General features: G+C 52.4%; 1 protein-coding gene across 1 annotated transcript in view; it reads left to right on the forward strand.

Annotated features, from left to right (window-relative positions):
• SGSM1 (small G protein signaling modulator 1) overlaps window positions 1-18,039 on the forward strand; it is a 35,635-nt gene that overhangs the window by 2,242 nt on the left and 15,354 nt on the right. The window contains exons 3-12 of the mRNA XM_058851829.1: window positions 7,746-7,821; window positions 11,075-11,237; window positions 11,996-12,148; window positions 12,648-12,715; window positions 12,840-12,985; window positions 13,392-13,523; window positions 14,050-14,174; window positions 15,574-15,641; window positions 16,004-16,167; window positions 16,558-16,687. Of these exons, the coding sequence (XP_058707812.1) occupies window positions 7,746-7,821; window positions 11,075-11,237; window positions 11,996-12,148; window positions 12,648-12,715; window positions 12,840-12,985; window positions 13,392-13,523; window positions 14,050-14,174; window positions 15,574-15,641; window positions 16,004-16,167; window positions 16,558-16,687 (1,225 nt within the window). The remainder of the gene's footprint in view (window positions 1-7,745; window positions 7,822-11,074; window positions 11,238-11,995; window positions 12,149-12,647; window positions 12,716-12,839; window positions 12,986-13,391; window positions 13,524-14,049; window positions 14,175-15,573; window positions 15,642-16,003; window positions 16,168-16,557; window positions 16,688-18,039) is intronic.

The following is an 18,039-nucleotide window of genomic DNA, read 5'->3' on the forward strand; positions in this document are numbered from 1 at the left end:
GTTAAGGCACTGGATTCTGGAGAAGTCCTGTGCTGCAGTGGATGTGCAGGTTGAGATGAGCTGTGTTATCTGTCACCATCTTCTTCCTCCCCCCTCCACCCCATATGGTCATAACAAATCAAACCAACCCTGGAAGCTGCAGAATTGACTGTTTGTCAGCAGGCTGCAGGGGAAGGAGTGAGGTCTGACTTTGTGAGGCATCTTGTGTCCTCTTATGCAGGATAAGCAGTGTGACCAACATCCTCTGATTTTTTAGAGATTTTTATCAGATGGAACAAGGCTTTTTTACAAACCCAGAGCCTGAAATACCCAGGTTTGGAGGGGTGTGGGTTCTCAACTAGAATTATTCCCCTTGCAACCTGTGCTCCTCCCCTTCTTTTAGGAGTTTTGTTTTGAATAGAGGGGAGTCCTGAGGTCTGTTTTTAACTCCCTCCAGGCAGCTGCATGGCACAGAGGAAGGGAAGCAGGTGTTACCTGTGCAATCCACCTGCACACGTGTCCCTGGAATGTGAGCTGAGTGAAAAGCTGAGTGCTGTATGAAAGCAAACAGTCATCTCGGTCGTTCTTCTGCAAAAACTTAGTTTATGTTTAACTTGCCACCCGGGAAGCAGCTCTGAGTCTTTATTCATCAGTAACTGTTGAACCTGGATTGAAAATTTTGCTGCCTTTTCTTAGGAATTCTTTCAAAAACTGGGGTTGACCACAGCCTGCCTGTCTTCCACCAGATATATTGTTTATTTTTTCAGTAGCTGGAATGGTTGTCACTGTGTAGCTGTTGACTAATTCCTTCATCATGTGTCATGGGAACAACAGTCAGTCTCTTCCTCCCACCCTTTCAGAGAAGCCCCTGCTTTGCAGTCATGTTGCCTGGTTTGTGGCTAAATAACACAAATGACTGGTAAGAGCAATGCTTTTGCAGCTTGGGTTTGTTTTTCTGTGTGCCTGCCGTTCCTAAATATCAGATTGCAGGCGTCAGTGCCAGCTATTTCATTCTGGATGGGTAGAAAATTGTAAATTAATTTAATGTTACTAGGATTTGAAAAATTAATGTTGAGAGCTTTAAATGTTCTCAAGGCCAGCTTATTAGAAAAGGAAAAAAAAGGGAAAAGGCCTTTGTGTAGCTGTCAAAAGTGTTCAGGCAAGATAAGGATGAGGATGATGAGCTGAAGGTTGGTGATGAAAGCTGCTGTTGGCAGAGGGACCCTCTGATGTCTCTCAAGCACCCAGGGCAGCCTTTTTCAAATGTTTCTGTTCCAAGAGAGAACAGAGGGCCCTTAATGCAGCATTTCTCGATTGCCTGCATCGATCTGCTCTGAAGAGCAGCACTGATCACTGGGGACCATTTCCTCTCCTTTTAAAGACAGAAGCAGGGCTTTGCAGAAGAGCTCTCGTGCTCCAGAAACCCCTGGCTTGAGCCTTCATCTCCAGAGCAGGTTTTGTGCTGCTTTCCCCCTTCCTCACACCTGCCCTGGGCCAGGGGACCCTCTGTCCTCTGCTGCCAAAATATCCTGCTCTCCTCCCTCCTGTTGCCATGGAAATACCTGGCTTTGCACAGATTCAGGACTTCAGGGCAATTTGGAGCTGGAAGTTGCCCTTGGTTTCAGCACCATGTTGGCAGTGAATGGCATCACTACCTGGGAAAAACAGGAGCTTTGGGATGTGGTGAGAACAGAACCTGGCTTGGGGGTCGGGTGTGCTGGAAAAACACAGAAATGACTAAAGTTTGCCTTGAATGTTTCCTTAAATGTCTGCGTTGAGCATTTACAGCGAGCAGTGCCAGCAGTGCCCACAGATGGCGTGGAAATGTGCGTTTGACAAGCACAACAGGAATAGAACCAGCTCTAACGTGATCTTAGGCAGCTTAAATGAGTGTTGTAAGCACGGATTTTTGGCCAAAAGTTGATGCTCTGTGAAGAAAGTCTGGTGCAAAAACACATACCAGCAAGTGCACGTGGCTGGGATCACCCCTGTGTCCCCCAGGATAATGCAATGTTGCATTATGGATCCTTCCATTAATCTATTTTAAACTCATTTTCCAGCAAACTGCACAAATATTGGGAGTTCTTCTCTTCCCTTATCCCCCAAGGAGCCTCATCCCAGTCCCCAGCTGTGAGCAGAGGTGGTTCCTGGGGAAGGGCTGGCCTGGAATTCCCTCCTGTGTGTCACCAGGAGGATCCCTCAGCTGCAGGAGGTGCCATGTTTTATTCAGCGAGCGGTCATAAATAATTAAATATGACTTTTAGCAAAGCCAAAGGTCTCAGTGGGCTGCAGGGTGATCGATGTTTCTGAGGCAGCAAGAGGAGGGAACTGCCAAATGGCTTTCAAGGCAAGTGCCTGGTGCCATCAGAGCTGTCCCTGTGCTGTCCCCTCGTGCCAGGGGCCACCAAAATCTCCCTGGGTACAAATGGTGCCTGTGCCCTGCAGCTGGGGGTGTTTTAACTGATCCAGGCACAATTAATTTGGATATTTTTTTCTGTGGTCAGCCAGGGAACTCTTGGAGAAGTGGCAGAGCGTGGCTGCAGCTCGTGGTGGTGCTGAGCAGTCTGTCTGGCACCTGCTTGTGGGATAATCAGGGTGTTTGTTGTTGGGGAGATGAGGAACGTGGTAACGCAGGAGAAACAGGAAATCCTGCAGCACCGCGTTGGAAAACGCGAATTTTATCAACAAGGCTGCTAAAAAAGGGTGTTGTAGCAACAAGGCAGGCAACAGGCAGACATTTCATTTTCACATGAGGAGATAAATCTGGTTGATGAGAGGTTTCAGTCTGAGAAGTTCTGCTTTAGCTCCAACATGATGAAATATCCCAGGATTTCCATCAGCATTCCCTGCACACAGAGCCTCCTGTGGGCACCAGGAGGACTTGGGGGTTTGGAATAATGTCTTTGTGTCCTGGAGCTGAGCAGAGATTCTGCACTTGCTGTGCCTTGGACACCTTTGGTACATCCAGCAAAACCAGGCTGACATTCCTGCTGGGAAATATTCCCCTGCAGTGCAGGGGAGGCTGTACTTGCAAATACAGCCCTGCCTGGGGGTGTCCTAATGTTGCATCTCAGTGATCCTTCAGCGTTTTGTAACACCTGAGAAGTGACACTGCTGCAGTGTTCCATGGGCAGCTTTTTCCTGGAAAGAGCCTTGGTTGGGAGAAGCAATTGCAGGAGAGCTCAGACTGCAGCAAGGAATGCCCACATGCAATCATTGCACCAAAACTGACACGGAAAATGGGATTTTTTTAAGTGCAAGGATTAACTTCGAACACATAATCAAAGCAGTGATGAGAGCACTGATGAGAAGGAGAAAGCTCCAGCTTGGAAAAGAATTTGAAAAGCAAATTTACAAAAGCAAATCAAGTTTAAAGTCTCTTTCATCAATGGATGGGGTGGTTTTGGTTCTTTTATAATTATTTTGTTGTTTGCTTGATATCTTTTGGGGGCTTGATGGTTCTTCTGGGCCAGGTGGATTGAACAGGAACAGTGAACCTGGAAGTGCTGGGTCAATGGTTGGGCTCAGTGGTCTTGGAGGTCTGTTCCAACCTGAACAATTCCATGATTCTGTGATGAATTCTGTGAGTCTGAGGGGGTACAGGCAGCGCAGCTTCCTGGCTCTGGTCTTGCAGCATCAAATCCACCTGATCTGACACCTCGTGTAGAGGTGGATGTTCAGAGGGAGCAGGAGACATCTCCATTATCATCTCCATCATCATCATCATCTCCATCATCATCTCCATCATCATCTCCATCTCCATCATCATCTCCATCATCATCTCCATCTCCATCATCATCTCCATCATCATCTCCATCTCTGTTTTCTGTTGTAAATCCATTGGGTTTGGGATGGGGTGTTCTCCCGCTGTTTTGGCTCCAGTGTGTGGATGCTGTGCCACATTCTTTTCCTCATCCAGGCATTTTTTGGTGCTGGATATGGCAACCAGGCCCATTCCTGCATCTGGTGACCAGGAGCATCCCCACAGCTGCCCTCAGCTGTGGCAACATGAGTGAGCTTGACCCAGGAACAGGACTGGGGAAAGGATCTCCCTGGGGACCCTGTTTTGCATCTGGCTTGCTGTAAACAATTTCACAGAGTTATGAGCATGGCCAGATAGACAGGAGGTCCTGTGCTTCCACAGAAATGCCTCAATAACCAGCGAAAGGCTTTGCAAGAGGCAGGGAAATAGGCTGCAAACATCCCTGAATGACCCAGAGTACAGGTTCTGTAGGGAAAAATCTGGCCAGGTAGAACAGTTGTGAGTCAATATTGCCTTGGACTAATTAAACCTGGAGATCTTGGCTTGCTGCTGGTCCCTGCAGCTCGGTGGTGGCTGTGGCTGTGGTGGAATTTGGCTTGTTCCAGCAGTGGAAGTGACAACAGGGCTGGGTGAAGCAGAGCTGGACTTTGGAGGATGCATATCCCTGGGAATTCTGTAGCAGAGAGGTCTAAGCCTTCATCCCTCCCTGGGGCCTGGGGTTTTTGGACAGGTGAGGGTTTGATTTCACTTTCCAGGGGGACGTGTCCTGTGCTCACAGCTGGAGCCAAGGGGGTTGTTTGTGCTGTTGTGAAATGCTTGATGATTTTCCTCTTGAGTTTACCTACAGCTAAATTATTAGTTGCTGTTTTAATTTCCTTTCTAATAAAAGAAGAGCAAACATCTCATTTCCCTAGGCTGGCATGAGATCCAGAGTGGGCAGCTTCATCTGTTGGGATTGTTCTGGCTACAATCTGAGAATTAGCATTAAAATGCTGGAGTGCAGCACATATTGAGAGGCTGTTCAAGTCTTCTCTGTGGAGGGAGCCGAGTGTGGCTGAGCCACGTTCCCATCCCTGGGCGGCACGAATTCCCGGCGGATCCGGAGCACGTGGGGGATCCCAGCTGTGGTGGATCCCAGCTGGCTGGGGAGGGGCTGCTCCCAGTCCTTTGGGGTCTGCAGACAACAGCACGGCAGATCTGCCAGGAGTTTTGGGGTTCTCTGCCTCTGAGCTGTCCTACAGATGCCAAGTGTGCCTGATTGGGCAAATGTAAGATGGTTTTGTTGGAAAACTTTCTTGGTACTTAGGGAAAGTTGGGAGCTCTTGGCTCTATTCCCTGGAAGTGTCAGTTCTGTTCCCTGGAAGTGTCCAAGGCCAGGTTGGACGGGGCTTGGAGCAACCTGGGATAGTGGAAGGTGTCCCTGCCTGTGGCAGGAGGTGGAACTGGATGAGCTTTAAGGTTCTTTCCCACCCAAAACATTCCAGGATTCCAAGATATCCCTTGTTTTGTGTTAGGAGGCCATGTCTGTCTGTCTGGCCTCTCCCTGCTGGGGCTGATGTTTGTTGCAGTGCCCTTCCCACTTCCAGCCCTTGATTTATTTTTAGCATTACAAGCTCAGTCAACACAGTGCAATTTTTCTTTGTTTGTTTGTTTGGTTTTTTTTTTTTTTTACTTTTAATGAGTAATTTTCCACTAAACTGTGTCTCTTGGAAGGTGTTTTGTGTGTGCCTGGAGCGTGCAGGTGGTTTGTGCAGTGTTGGCACTGAAATGCCCGGTCAGAGCTGGGTCCTGCTGTCCTGGATGGTCCCCAGGCCCTGGACAGGCAGATGGTCACTGCAGGCAGTGTCAATACACTGGAATTTCAGACAAATACTTGAATATACTGCTTATATTGGAATATTTCCTGATTGAATCAGAAGCTGGTAAAGCTGTAACCCTGCACATTGATTTTCAGGTGTATTTTTGGGGGGGGGTTGGATTAAAATCCTGATCCCACCAGTGCTGCCGTGAGTGTACATTTAATATCTATGTGCAACTATTTTCTGGGAGATCAGTTGGAGGTGTGAGAGAGAAGTGCTGCGTCCTGCTGACAAAGGAAGCTCTGCCTGCCTGGGTGAGGCTCAGGAGCCATCTGCACAAGGGTGGCTCAGCCAGCTGGGAAAGCCAAATTTCAGGGAATCCTTGAGAGCTCCAAGATGTGAACCTCCCTAGCAGGGCTGCTCCCAGGGATGGTTCCTGGGCTGGACAGGGTGGCAGAATATCTTTGGTGGACATGTGGAATTCCAGGCGGAGGAAAAGGGGCAGCTCTGGGGAGCACCTGGGTGCTGGTGGACATGAGATCTGCGCTGCTTCCCATCCCTGATCCACCCCTGCAGCCAAGGCCGAGGGATGTGTGAGAGACAGAGGCTCCTCTCCTCTTGCTGGGCTTGCTCTGTCCCTGTTTCTGCTGCTGAAGTGAAGATAAAATGGTGCTGGAGCAAGGAGCCCTCAGTGAGGATTGCAGCTGCCCCTTCCCTGCATGGGGCACTGGGACAAGGGGAAAACTGCAGGTGGGAGGTGAGGAATGAAGGAGCACCAGCAGGTGCCCTGACCAGGGGCAGTTTTAGGACACAATAAAGCGCTGAGGTGGAATCTGGAGCTTTATCCTGGTCCCTGGGGTGTTCCTGCAGGTGGAGTCACCGCTCTGAGCGCAGGATGTGGGAGATGTGGAGGTGCAGGAGCTGGACCATGCTGTGCCAAGAGGAACTTCGCAGTGCTCTGAGCCACCTCCAGCCCCGAGCTCCACATCTTAGTGACATTCCTTGCTGTCACTTCCTGAGTCAGTATCAGCTGCTGGCATCCAGGGAAGCCTCAGGGCTCTGTTAGTCACCGAGCAGCGCTGGGATCTCACCTGGTGGCTCTGGCACAGAGCAGCTCTTGGCTCAGACAGCGCTCTGCTCTTAATCCATACTCAGGATTTCCTTTATGGGGCTGTCAGCCGTGCATAACTGACCTTGATTGTACCTTGCAAAGGAGTTTAATTCCCCAAATGATGCCATTAAAGGTCTCTCATTCATGCAAGGCTTGCTTGGCCAAGTCTTGACCTGCTGTATTTCCCTCCCTGTGCCCTCAGGGAGAACACCTTGCTAAGCAGAGCTTCCTTCACACCCTCAGCTCTGCGCTGGGAACACTTTCCCCTGTGTTTTCCAAAGCCAAGATGTTACAGAGGCATTGGAAGATGAGATCCAAGCGTGCTGGCAGCTGTGTTTGAAAGGAAAAGTGTTTGGGAGCTGAATGTGTTAAGGAGTAAAGATTCAGCTGGGCTTTGGCTGGTTGCAGCAGGATTAGGGAGAGTGACAGCTGGGGATGGAAGTCACCACGCTGCTGCCAGACCTGACCTGGTGGGTCTGACCTCCTGTCTGCCCCCTGCAAAAAAATACCCTCCTGATTTCTGTGGGGTCCTATTTGTTTTTGTCCCCTAATCGTGCCCCTGATGAGCACTAAGTGACAGCTTCCTCTGGATCAGCTGAGTGCCAGTTGTGAGTCAGAGGGCAGAGCTGCTGGCACTGCTGTGCAAATGGAATTCCTGGGCACAGCTGGTGCCAGGTGGTCACTGAATTAGGCATTGATAGATAGTTGCAGTCATTTGGGACAGCTGTGCCGCAGGAAATTTGTCAAACAAAATGAGAGAAGAGAACAATGCTGTAAAAACATTGAATATGAGATTTGGGTACCTTTATTAGATGACTGAGCCAGGCTCAGTTCCCTCAGTTAATTCTCAGCTCATCGTTTTCCTACTGTGAAGTTTCTCAAAAATGAAACAGCCCTGTTTTTATACCTGACTTTTTGAAATAGCTGGTGATGATCAGCAGGCAGAGCCACATCAATCCTCTGTGAGATCTCCTGGGCCATGGGGAAAACCTGGGAGCAGAGGAGGTTCCTGTGCACCCACCCCACTGCAGGTCTCCTCACTCTGGTCCATGGCTGAAATTCCATGTTTTCCCTAACTTCCTCTGTCCTGCAGGTGAAGCAGATCATGGAGGAGGCTGTGACCAGGAAGTTTGTGCATGAGGACAGCAGCCACATCATCTCTTTTTGTGGTGAGTCTCCCATGCTGGGGACTGGGGCTTTTGGTGCTGTGCCACTCCTGGGAACACGCCCCAGCTCCAGGACCTTGGGCTGGGGAAGTGGGGAGTGCCAGAGGATGGATTGTTCTGGCAGAGGTTGGAATCCCTGAGGTCTTTCTGCTTAAAAATATACAGGGATGTGTCAAAAGCGGGTGGGATGCTGGCAGTGTGTGCAGCCATTGAGGAAGGACTAGAAATAATATTTAATTTTTAAATTCCCTCGAGAATTGATTCAACTGCAAGCCTGTCGAGTCCAAATCTTTTCTTTGCTGTTACGGAATAGGAGTTTATGGAAAGGGGGCCGGGCTTTCTCCTTTCCTGCTGGGCCCTCACATCAAAGACACTCAGGAGCCTGTTCCCAGCCCGTGGCCCCTGTGTGGCATCGAAAGAGCAGAGCAGACTTCCAGGTGTGACTCATTCCTGCTTTTCTGTGCAGCACGAGGCTCCTCAGCCTGGCATTATTTATAGTCTCCTGCGACAGGGAGCTGAGGCATGCAGGCACGAAGGGCTCCTTGCTTCCTTCTGGCCTCTTAAGATGCTGCTGCCCTTTCCCTGGTTCCTGGTGTCCCCCTCCTGTTCCGTCTGCTCTTCAGCAAGGAACCTGGAATGGTTCCTGCACCTTCCCCGCTGTTGTGGCTCTCCAGGAGCTGGGTGAGCTCATAAATAACCTCTTTCCCTGCCAAGCAGAGCGTGCTGCAGGGCTGGCTCGGGCTGCCAGAGCTGCCCTTTTCCCTGGAGAGAGCTGCCTTCCCAGCAGAGCCCTCCTGACGGAGCCCTGCGCGCAGCGGCGTAGCGCAAACCCCTCCGGATGGAGCCGTGCTCCAGCAGGGAAGGGCAGCAGCCCCCGGCCCCCCCGTGGTGCTGAGAGGGGAGGTTTGGAGCAGACAAACACGAGCTGGCATCTGTCACGTCCAGGCTGCCCTGGGAGGCTGATGGGGAGCCGGCGGCGGGGCCGTGGGAGCGCAGGGTTTGGTGTCCACGTCAGCCAAGGCTGCTCAGCCCGAGAGGTTTGGATGGCATCAGAGCTCTGGGCAGCTCAGGAATATCTTCAGTCTTCTTCCAGGAGTCAAAGCTCCCCCCTTACCTGGGCATAGCTGAGCAGGGACCCTGCACCATGTGCGTCTGCTGTAGATGATATCCTGAATATCCTGACTCTGCTGTGAGTTATATCCTGAGGCATGAGGAGAATCTCTTTGCAGTGGTGACACAACTGAGTTCCAAAACTCATCCCATTAAAAAATCCTACCATTATCCTTGGATTTAGTGGAGCATGGGGAGAGTTTTTCCTATGGAAGCTGCATATTTCCCTGTAGTTTTGCCAGCAGGAGTGGTGTTCTGCAGAGGTTTGGATCTGGCATTGGGAACAGATGCTGCTTGATGCTCTGTGCCAGAGGCTTTTCGGTACCTGAGATTTCTCCCTGCCTGGCAGGGGCTGGGATGTGCTGCCCGTGACCAGTGCTCCCATTTGTCTGCTGGGAATTTGGAATGGAACTGGTGGCACTGGGAGCTCACACTGGGAGTGCAGCTGGGCAGGAGCAGCCCCCATGGGTACCTGAGCTTTCAGCAATCCAAATGGGCACCCCTGGGTGCAGTCCCAGGCAGGTGGGGCTGTTTGTCATTTGTATTTTAGCCATGGAGCTGAAATGAGAGAGATGTTGGCTTTTCTGGCAAAGCCATGGAGCAGTTTGGATTTTAATTTATTTGCAGCTGCACATAATCCTGGGGCAGGTGAAGTCCTCTGGGCTTTGGGAGGGCTTGTGCAGGGCCTGGTTTCAAAGCCAGATGTCCATGCAGTGGCTCTGCCTGGCTGCTGGGGGTCAGCAGGGCTGGGCTGGCCCAAATCTGCTGTTCTGCCAGCACGGAGCAGGGCAGGATAATGAGCCTCTCCCAGCCTGGGAGCTGCTGTGATGCATGGAATGCCTTTTTCCAGGTCTCTGTGGAGTTGCTCAGCTGTAGGGAAGTGTTCCTTTCCAGACAGGAGGTGAAGCAGCATTTGGTGGGCTCAGCTCAGCAGCGCTGGCTTCCTGGGGAGGAGGGAGCAGAACTCGTTTTCAGACCTGGATCAAGGGCCCGAGGATTGTGGGTCTGTGTTATTTTCCAGTGCTTTGATCAGCCTGTTTAATCAGTCTGTGTTTGGCACTAGACATCCATCCTGGGCCCTCCCAGGGGACTTTGGGAAGGAGCTGCCGGCAGAGCCTGTGTGTGTGCGCGTCTTTCTGTGGAGTCATCGCCGGTTCCCGGGATCCCCACTCACCATGGCAGGACAGGGAAGGTGTCTGGGGCTGTCTGGGCACTCACTGGGGTTTGGTGAGTGCTTCTGGGCAGAGTCCAGGACATGGAGTCAGGCACAGCCCTCCACAGGGACTTAATGAGTCCCAGTGTCCTCAAGTGCCAGCGGAGTCCCCAAAGCCAGACTGAGCTGCTGGCATTGCCTGTGGTTTATCCCCAGGTTCTTTGTTCCTTTCAGCTTTTCAGAAAAATGGTTGTATGGACACTGAGATCTTTTGGTGGAAATTGCCCCATTTCCTGTGCTGCTTTAGAAACCCTCAGCGTGTGCCTGTCCTTGCTCCTGAGCTTTCTTCTGACTCACACCATCCCAGCACAGCCTCCTATTCCAGCTGTGCCCATCCCTTAGGTTGGGCTGAAGGGAAAACATCAGGGGAATGTTGGTTTCCCCACAATCCACAAGAAACCCACAAGGAGAGTGTCAGCCTGTTTGCCCAGCACAGCAATTGCCCTGCCTGGAGAAGCTGTGGTGCTTGTTAATTCTCCTGTGGGATGGGATTACAATTAACTGAAGCCTCTGCCTTCAAATTGACTGTCTGAGGAGTTTTAGGAGCTTGTGGCTGCCCCATCCCTGCAAGTATTCAAGGATAGGTAGGATGGGGCTTAGAGCAAGCTGCTCTAGTGGGAGAGGTCCTGACGAACAGTCCCTTTCTGGATTCCTTGGGATCCCCTCAGATCCTGGGAGCTGCTGTGAGGTCTCCACACAACCTTCTCTCCCCCAGCCTGAGCAGCCCCAGCTCTCTCAGCCTGACTCTGTAGGGAAGGTGCTGCAGTGACCCTGAGGCTGGCACAGTTGGCTAGAGCTAATAAAGCCACGATTGCTTGCTGCTAGTAATTGTGTGTTCCACTGACGGGCCAATCACTCAGAGTTGGACTCGATGATCCCTGTGGGTCCTTCCAACTGGGAATATTCTGATCCCGAGGCCTGTGCTCTCTGCAGCCGCCGTGGAATGCTGTGTGCTGTTCGGGCTGAAGCGGAGGGCGGCCGGGTTCCTGCGCAGCAACAAGATCGCAGCGCTGTTCATGAAGGTGGGCAAGAGCTTCCCCCTGGCAGAGGAGCTCTGCAGGAAGGTGCAGGACCTGGAGCAGCTCATTGAGAACGCGTAAGGCACCAGCGTGGCTGCCAACCCTCTCTGCTCACTCGGGTTTTGGGGTGGGAGGCGTGCTTTGGGTCCAACTCGAGCCTCGACAGGAGGAATCACTCCTTCAGTCTTCTGGGTTTTTTATCCCTTGATCCATCTGGTTGCTGTTCTAGGAGGCTGAGTTGTGGTTGTGGTTTAAGCAGGGGTGGACAAGTTCTAACTCTTTCTGCTCTGGTGCTTCAGGGACAGCTGAGCACGCTGCTCCTGAGCTCTCACAGTTTATGGACCAGTTCACCAAACCAGCTGGAACCACGTTTGGCCTGTCTGGATGTGCAGGGCTTGAACCTGCAGTAATTCAGCTGCTGTCTGGGAGAGGATTACTCATCCTTGGACAATTAGCAGGGAGATGGATGGAGCAGCTACCTGTAGGCAGGAATTTTAAGCTGCCCTAACATGAGCTGCTCTGCCTGTGAGCTCAGCCATGGAAAGATGTGTGGGCTGGAGGACTCTGCTGAGGGAGAGCAGAGTTCTGGGGTGTCTTCACAGTGGGGAACCGATTTAGTGATGTCTGGTTTCAAATGCAGGTGTGGCCCCTCTGGAGCAGGGGATGGGATAGGGACAGGAAACACCTCCAGAGCTCTGTCCCAGGCAATTCCCTGGGATCCCCCAGCCACCACAGTCAGCACCCCCAAACTCCTGGTGGCAGGAGTGCCCTGGGCTCCCTCAGAGTCCAGGGATGAGCCTGTGGTGTTGTTGTCTCTTGTCTTGTACCTCTAAAGGCGAAACCAGGCCCAGGGGGTCCCGGAGAACGTGCGCAAGGTGCCGAAGCTGCCCAACCTGTCTCCTCAGGCCATCAAGCACCTCTGGATCCGCACAGCCCTCTTCGAAAAGGTCCTGGATAAAATCGTGCACTACCTGGTGGAGAACAGCAGGTGAGTGCTGGCACAGGCCCCCCATGTCCCTGTCCATGTCCCTGGGGGTGCTGCTGCCTGAGCAACACCAGAATCCACGTGGGCCAGGGAAGTCCCTGGATGGAACAGGCCAGGTGTGTCACTCAGTGCCCATCGTGGGGACTCCGATGGATGCCCTGCTGCTGGTGACCACTGTGCAGTCCCTAAAATACAGGCAGGCCCCACTGGCCCTGGTGATGGCTGGGTTGGCAGGGCTGCACTGTCCTTGTCTTCTGGGATCCACATGCTGAGGTGTCCTGTCCTGGGAAAGGTTAGTTAGGAGATGGTGATGCTTGCAATGTGCTGCAGAAGGGTTGCTGTTCCCCAGGAATTTCTCAGCTGGCAGAAACAGCCTGTTTAGGGCTCCTTGCCCTCTCCCCATCAAGGGGAGATACAGAAAGAGAAGGACATGACAAGGATTTAAACAATTGTCTATAACTTCGCAGTCCTCCAGCATTTTGCTGTCCTTTATTTCTTCTAGTAAGTACTATGAGAAGGAAGCTCTCCTGATGGATCCTGTGGATGGGCCAATTCTTGCATCTTTACTGGGTAACACTTTCTTTACTTGCTTTCCCTCCCTACATTCCAAACCTGTGATCTGCAGATCCGGGAGGTGACAGCGGCTGTGGGCTCAGGGATGGCTCCCTTATGTTTGGGATGTTCCTCTCCACAGTGGGGCCCTGTGCACTGGAATACACCAAGATGAAGACTGCTGACCACTTCTGGACAGACCCCTCTGCAGACGAGCTGGTGCAGAGGCACCGGATCCACAGCTCCCACTGCCGCCAAGACTCGCCCACCAAGCGCCCGGCGCTCTGCGTGAGTGGGGGATAAACCTCTCTCTGCTCCTCCCAGATCCACAGGATCTGGGCTCCCTTTGCTTGTGGAGCCCTCTGAGGAGGGAAGTCTTTGAGGCAGAGGTGCTGGGAAGGTGGCCCATGGAGAGCACTGGTCTTCCTGGCACTGCATCCCAGGGTCTGTGTCCCTGGGGACCATCATGTACAAACAGAAAGCTGAATCTGCTCTGTGCATTACAAACAGAGCTCACTCCTGGGGCTTCTCTGAGCTTGGACAGGGTCAGGAACCCCCTTAGAGGACCCTGAGGGAAAGATTTCTAGTAGTGACTCTCATAAGTGTGTGAGGAGGGAAGGTGGTTCAAGAGGAGCTTTTGTGAAGCCAGAGGGTGTCTGTGCTCACCTCGCTTTTGTGGGGGTGTCTCTTGCAGATTCAGAAAAGACATTCCAGTGGCAGCATGGATGACAGGCCATCCCTGTCTGCCAGGGACTACGTGGAGTCCCTGCACCAGAATTCCCGAGCCACACTCCTGTACGGCAAGAACAACGTCCTGGTGCAGCCGGTGAGCTCCTGCTGGGAAACCCGGGCTTTGAAACACTGCTCTGCTCCTCAGCACCTTGTCCTATCCCAAGTGGCTCTTGGATGGAGAAAAGCACATTTTTAATCTGGCAAGACAGTGAATGTGCTGTGTTTCTGGAGGTCTTGGTGATGTGGATCCTCCCAGTGGGATGGAAGAGCTCTGCTCCAGTCTGGGTAGAAACACAGGCTCCTCTCCCTGCCCATTCTTTACCACAAAACTCCTCCTCCCATCCCATCCTGCTTCTTGTAGTCAATTAAATGAAGTGAAAACTGCTTTTAGGTGGAGGTACTAAGTTTTCCTTGCTGGGCAGCTGCTCTCAGCCCTTTTCCAAGACCTTGAGGTGTCCTGGAGTCTCCGCTAGGAGGTTTTCCAGGGACACAGCAGGTTTCCCCAGTTTGTGACTTGGGCTCAGGTGCAGCATGCAGGGCTGTGTGTGAGCCCTGGGCTCCAGGGCTTTGTTCTTGTGACATCTTCCAGCTCACTCTGTCGCTGTGTTTCCCTTCCCCAGCGAGATGACATGGAGGCAATCCCGGGATATCTGTCCCTCCACCAGACTGCCGACATCATGGCACTGAAGTGGACCCCCAACCAGCTGATGAACGGCTCCGTGGGGGACCTGGACTACGAGAAGAGGTGACTGGCTCCAAGTGTAGCAGAGCAAGGGAGGAGATGTTCCCCTGGGTCACAGTTTGGATCTGGGATGCAAAGCCATCACCGTTTTCCCAGAGCAAAACCATCATCCTTGAGCCTGGAATGGGAAGGGTGGCAGGAGATGGTGTGAGATGTGTCTCTGCTGGGAAGTGCTCAGGGAGGGAGTGGGGCTTGTTCCAAAACACACAAAGTGGTTTCATTTGTTGCCCTGGGGGATTTTCTGAGGGGAATGCCCTCCCCTCCCTCCCAGCACACCATGCTCCTGGGTTTCTCCTGGCTCCAGGAAAGTGGGAGTGTTTAGGACGCTGATTCTCTGACCTAGAGTAGAGATCTTCTTCAGCAAAACTTGGTCTCAGTTTCGTTCATTGTCAGTTGTAGTTTTTTGGGTTTTGTTTACCGGTGTTCTTTTCATCTCCCCTTTCTTCTTGGCCCCTGGGCCATTCAGTTGTGCCTGGTACTCTCCCCTGAAATCTGTTTTCATCTCTACACCCCTTTTCTGAGTTCTTGCCTTGGGCATCAGCCTAAGCTCTAAAAATTCCCAGTGTCAAGACGTGACCAAGGAAGAGAGGAGGCAGATGGCACAGTAAGTATGACTGTACAAGGAGTGACTCTTGCACACCTTCCTGTCCTTCACAAGCTGTTTTTAATGTTATTTAAGCACTATTTTTATGAAGTGGCAGATGCTGCTGCTGCTGCTGAGAATCTGGAAATTTGCTTTGTTGCAAAGAGGTGGGATGTGATTGAGTGCTGACACCCTCGGACAGCAGTGCTGGGCTCTCCAAAGGAATGAAACCCTGCCTCTCTGCTCTGTCTGGTGGCCACCAGCTCTCCAGCATATTCTAGATTTGCTCAGACGCCTCGAGGTGCCTGGGCTGAGACAGTTCTTGAACAGAAGCAGCTGAGACCAAATCTGTTGTAAGCGCTGAAAAAACCCCACAAATTGTGAGGGTTTATTTCCCCGCCCTGGGGAGAAGCAGCAGCCCAGGTTTGGACCTGACTGAACATTTCCTTGGGGCTCCAGGGCTGCTCCTGAGGGATTCTTGGGGTGCTCAGAGGAGAATGCTCAGCTCTGCAGGGCTCCAGTCCCTCCCTGCAGTTGCCAGGATCCATTTCCCGTGTCTGGGAACAGTGTGAGGGCAGAGAAACCACCCAGGGCAGGTGGGACAGGACTGACCCTGGCTGAGCTGAGGTGGCAGGGACAGCTCCTGCCTCTGGAGGGATGTTATCACTCATCAGGCTGGCATCACTGCTCTGGGATCTCATCCTTTCTGTGGCTTTGCCTGGTGCCAGGGGATCTGGAGCAGGATTTGGAACTGCTGTGAGCAGCAGCAGAGCCTCTCACACCCTTGAGGCTCACAGCTTCCCTGTCCCTCTGTTCCAGCGTGTACTGGGACTATGCCATGACCATTCGCCTGGAGGAGATCGTGTATCTGCACTGCCACCAGCAAGGTAAGGCCACAGCTGGGGGCTTTGTCACCCTGGGCTTGATCCCTTCCCTCTGGGATGGTTCTGCTTTGGCTCCAGGGCAGATGCCCAGAGCTCTGGGTGCTCACTATGATTTAAATGCTTCTAGGCAAGTCTTTTCCCCAGCTGTGGTGCTTGGCTGGGAGTGCTCCCTGCAGAGCTCTGAGTTCCAAGGGGGTGATCCCAGCAAGCCTTTCCCAGGGCCTGTTTTACCATGGACTTAGAGGAGAATCCAAACACGGAAGAAAGTCCTTATTTTCCATTCCCTGAGCTTTCCTGCCCTCTGCCTTTCGGCCTGTGCTGTTTCCCTCACTGATGGCTGTGCCTGCTCTCGCTGTTGCCAACAGTAGACAGTGGTGGCACGGTTGTCCTGGTGAGCCAGGATGGCATCCAGAGGCCACCTCTGCGCTTCCCCCGTGGAGGACACTTGCTGCAGTTCCTGTCCTGCCTGGAGAACGGCCTCCTGCCCCACGGGCAGCTGGATCCACCCCTCTGGTCACAGCGGGGAAAGGTGGGTGCCTGTTCCTGCTGGGGTTCCCATGTGGACCCTCTGCCCGGCATTAGCGGCTGCTGTGTTTTAAATTATCCCCTCCCAAAATTAATAAAGAAGGTGGGGCTTAAAATGTGGTGGTTGGGTTTAGCTCATGGCCCTGCCCAGCTGAACAGACCCTTCTGGAAAGCTGGGGGGGTGGTGTGGGAGGGCTGCCCATGGGGTTTGGTTCTCTGGGCTGTGCTTACCCCGTGCCCAGCAGGGTTATGGATTCACCTGCCACTGGAATCTTGATCCAGGGGCTGCTCCGGCCCAGGGAATGTGCAGACATGGCAAAGCATGTGGGGCAGGAGCTCGGGAAGGGAGTGGTGAGGCCTGGGTGGCTCTGAAGGGCACGTTCTGCTCCCCCAGGGAAAGGTGTTTCCCAAGCTGAGGAAGCGCAGCCCCCAGGGCTCCTCTGAGTCCGCGTCCGACAAGGAAGATGACGAAGCCACGGATTATGTCTTCAGGATCATCTACCCTGGGACACAGGCGGAGTTTGGTGAGTGCAGGGCAGGCTTTGGGGGGGTTTGTAGGCACTGATGGGCATGGGGCAAACCAGGAGGTGGTTCCAGGGGAAGGGCTCTGGTTGTGCCAGTGCTGCCTGATCTTAAATGGGATAATTTAAGGAATGGGAAGCCCTGGCACAGAGAAGCTGTGGCTGCCCCATCCCTGGAAGGGTCCAAGGCCAGGCTGGATGGGGCTTGGAGCAACGTGGGATAGTGAAAGTTGTCCCTGCCCATGGCAGGGGGTGGAACTAAATGATCTCTAAATTCCCTTCCAACCCAAATCATTCCATGATTCTATGGGTTTTTTTTTCTTCCTTCCACTTGCTACTGAGTCCTTTGTTTCTGCAGCTGCACAACAGCATTAATGGTCAGAAAAAGCCCCTCTTACACATAATTTCAGTAAAAAGATTCACTTTGGTCACTTGGGGGCCACCTTCTGCCATCAGATGCCCCCAGGGCTGATTCTTCTCTTGCTGCCCCCAGACTGCACTAAATCCAGTGATGTTCCTTCAGTGTGGCTCCTGCAGCTCAAAGGGGAGGTCACAGCACCCTGCTCTGGGTGCTGCCAGGCTGCACCCACCTGTCTTCAGTCCCTAACTCGAGGGAGGGGATGCTGCTGGATTCTCCAAACCAGAAATGCCTCTTCATGTCTGGTGGTGAATGATCTGAACCTGGCTGAAATGTCTGTACATTTGTCCTCACTCTTCTGTGGGATGCCAAGAACTGTTTTCTGACCTCTGGGGACATCATAGGTGACTTTATGAGGGGGAAAGCATGAGTTTTAGATAGAAGACTTGTGGAGTGCTTTTTAAAAATGCTCTGAAATCAGATGGAAACCTTTTTCCTGCATTTTGGAGGCTATGAGGGAGAAATTACATCCGCTGTGACTCCTCCATAACGTCATTTGAGATTATACTTGGTTCTCCCTGCCTTCAGCTGACTAACACGATTCAGTGAGTCAGATAAAAACCTGATTGAAGCTAAAACAGCAGATAGAGATGTGCCTTTCTGTGGCTGCCTTTTGATCTACCCCTTAAAATTCCATGCTGGGGGCCACATTTTCTGGGAAATGAATTGCTGCCATCTACTCAGCTGGCGTCATCACAGCCTGTGCTGTTCCTGTGCACCTCCCCAGCCAGAGGTGGAACTGCATCATTCTCTCTTCTCCACAGATTCTTCCTTTCTCCCCTTTCATTCGTGCCTTTGTCCTCTCTCTCTGTGTCTCTAGTTGCCATTAATGGTGCTTTTCACCCATTCCTTGCACCTGTGACTGCTGGGAGAGAGAAGATCATGAAGATTCCAGCTGGAAGCAAGATGGTGGTGATCCCTAAATGGTGTCTGAGTC

This window comes from Poecile atricapillus, chromosome 16 (assembly GCF_030490865.1).
Source record: "Poecile atricapillus isolate bPoeAtr1 chromosome 16, bPoeAtr1.hap1, whole genome shotgun sequence".
Taxonomy (NCBI): Eukaryota; Metazoa; Chordata; class Aves; order Passeriformes; family Paridae; genus Poecile; species Poecile atricapillus.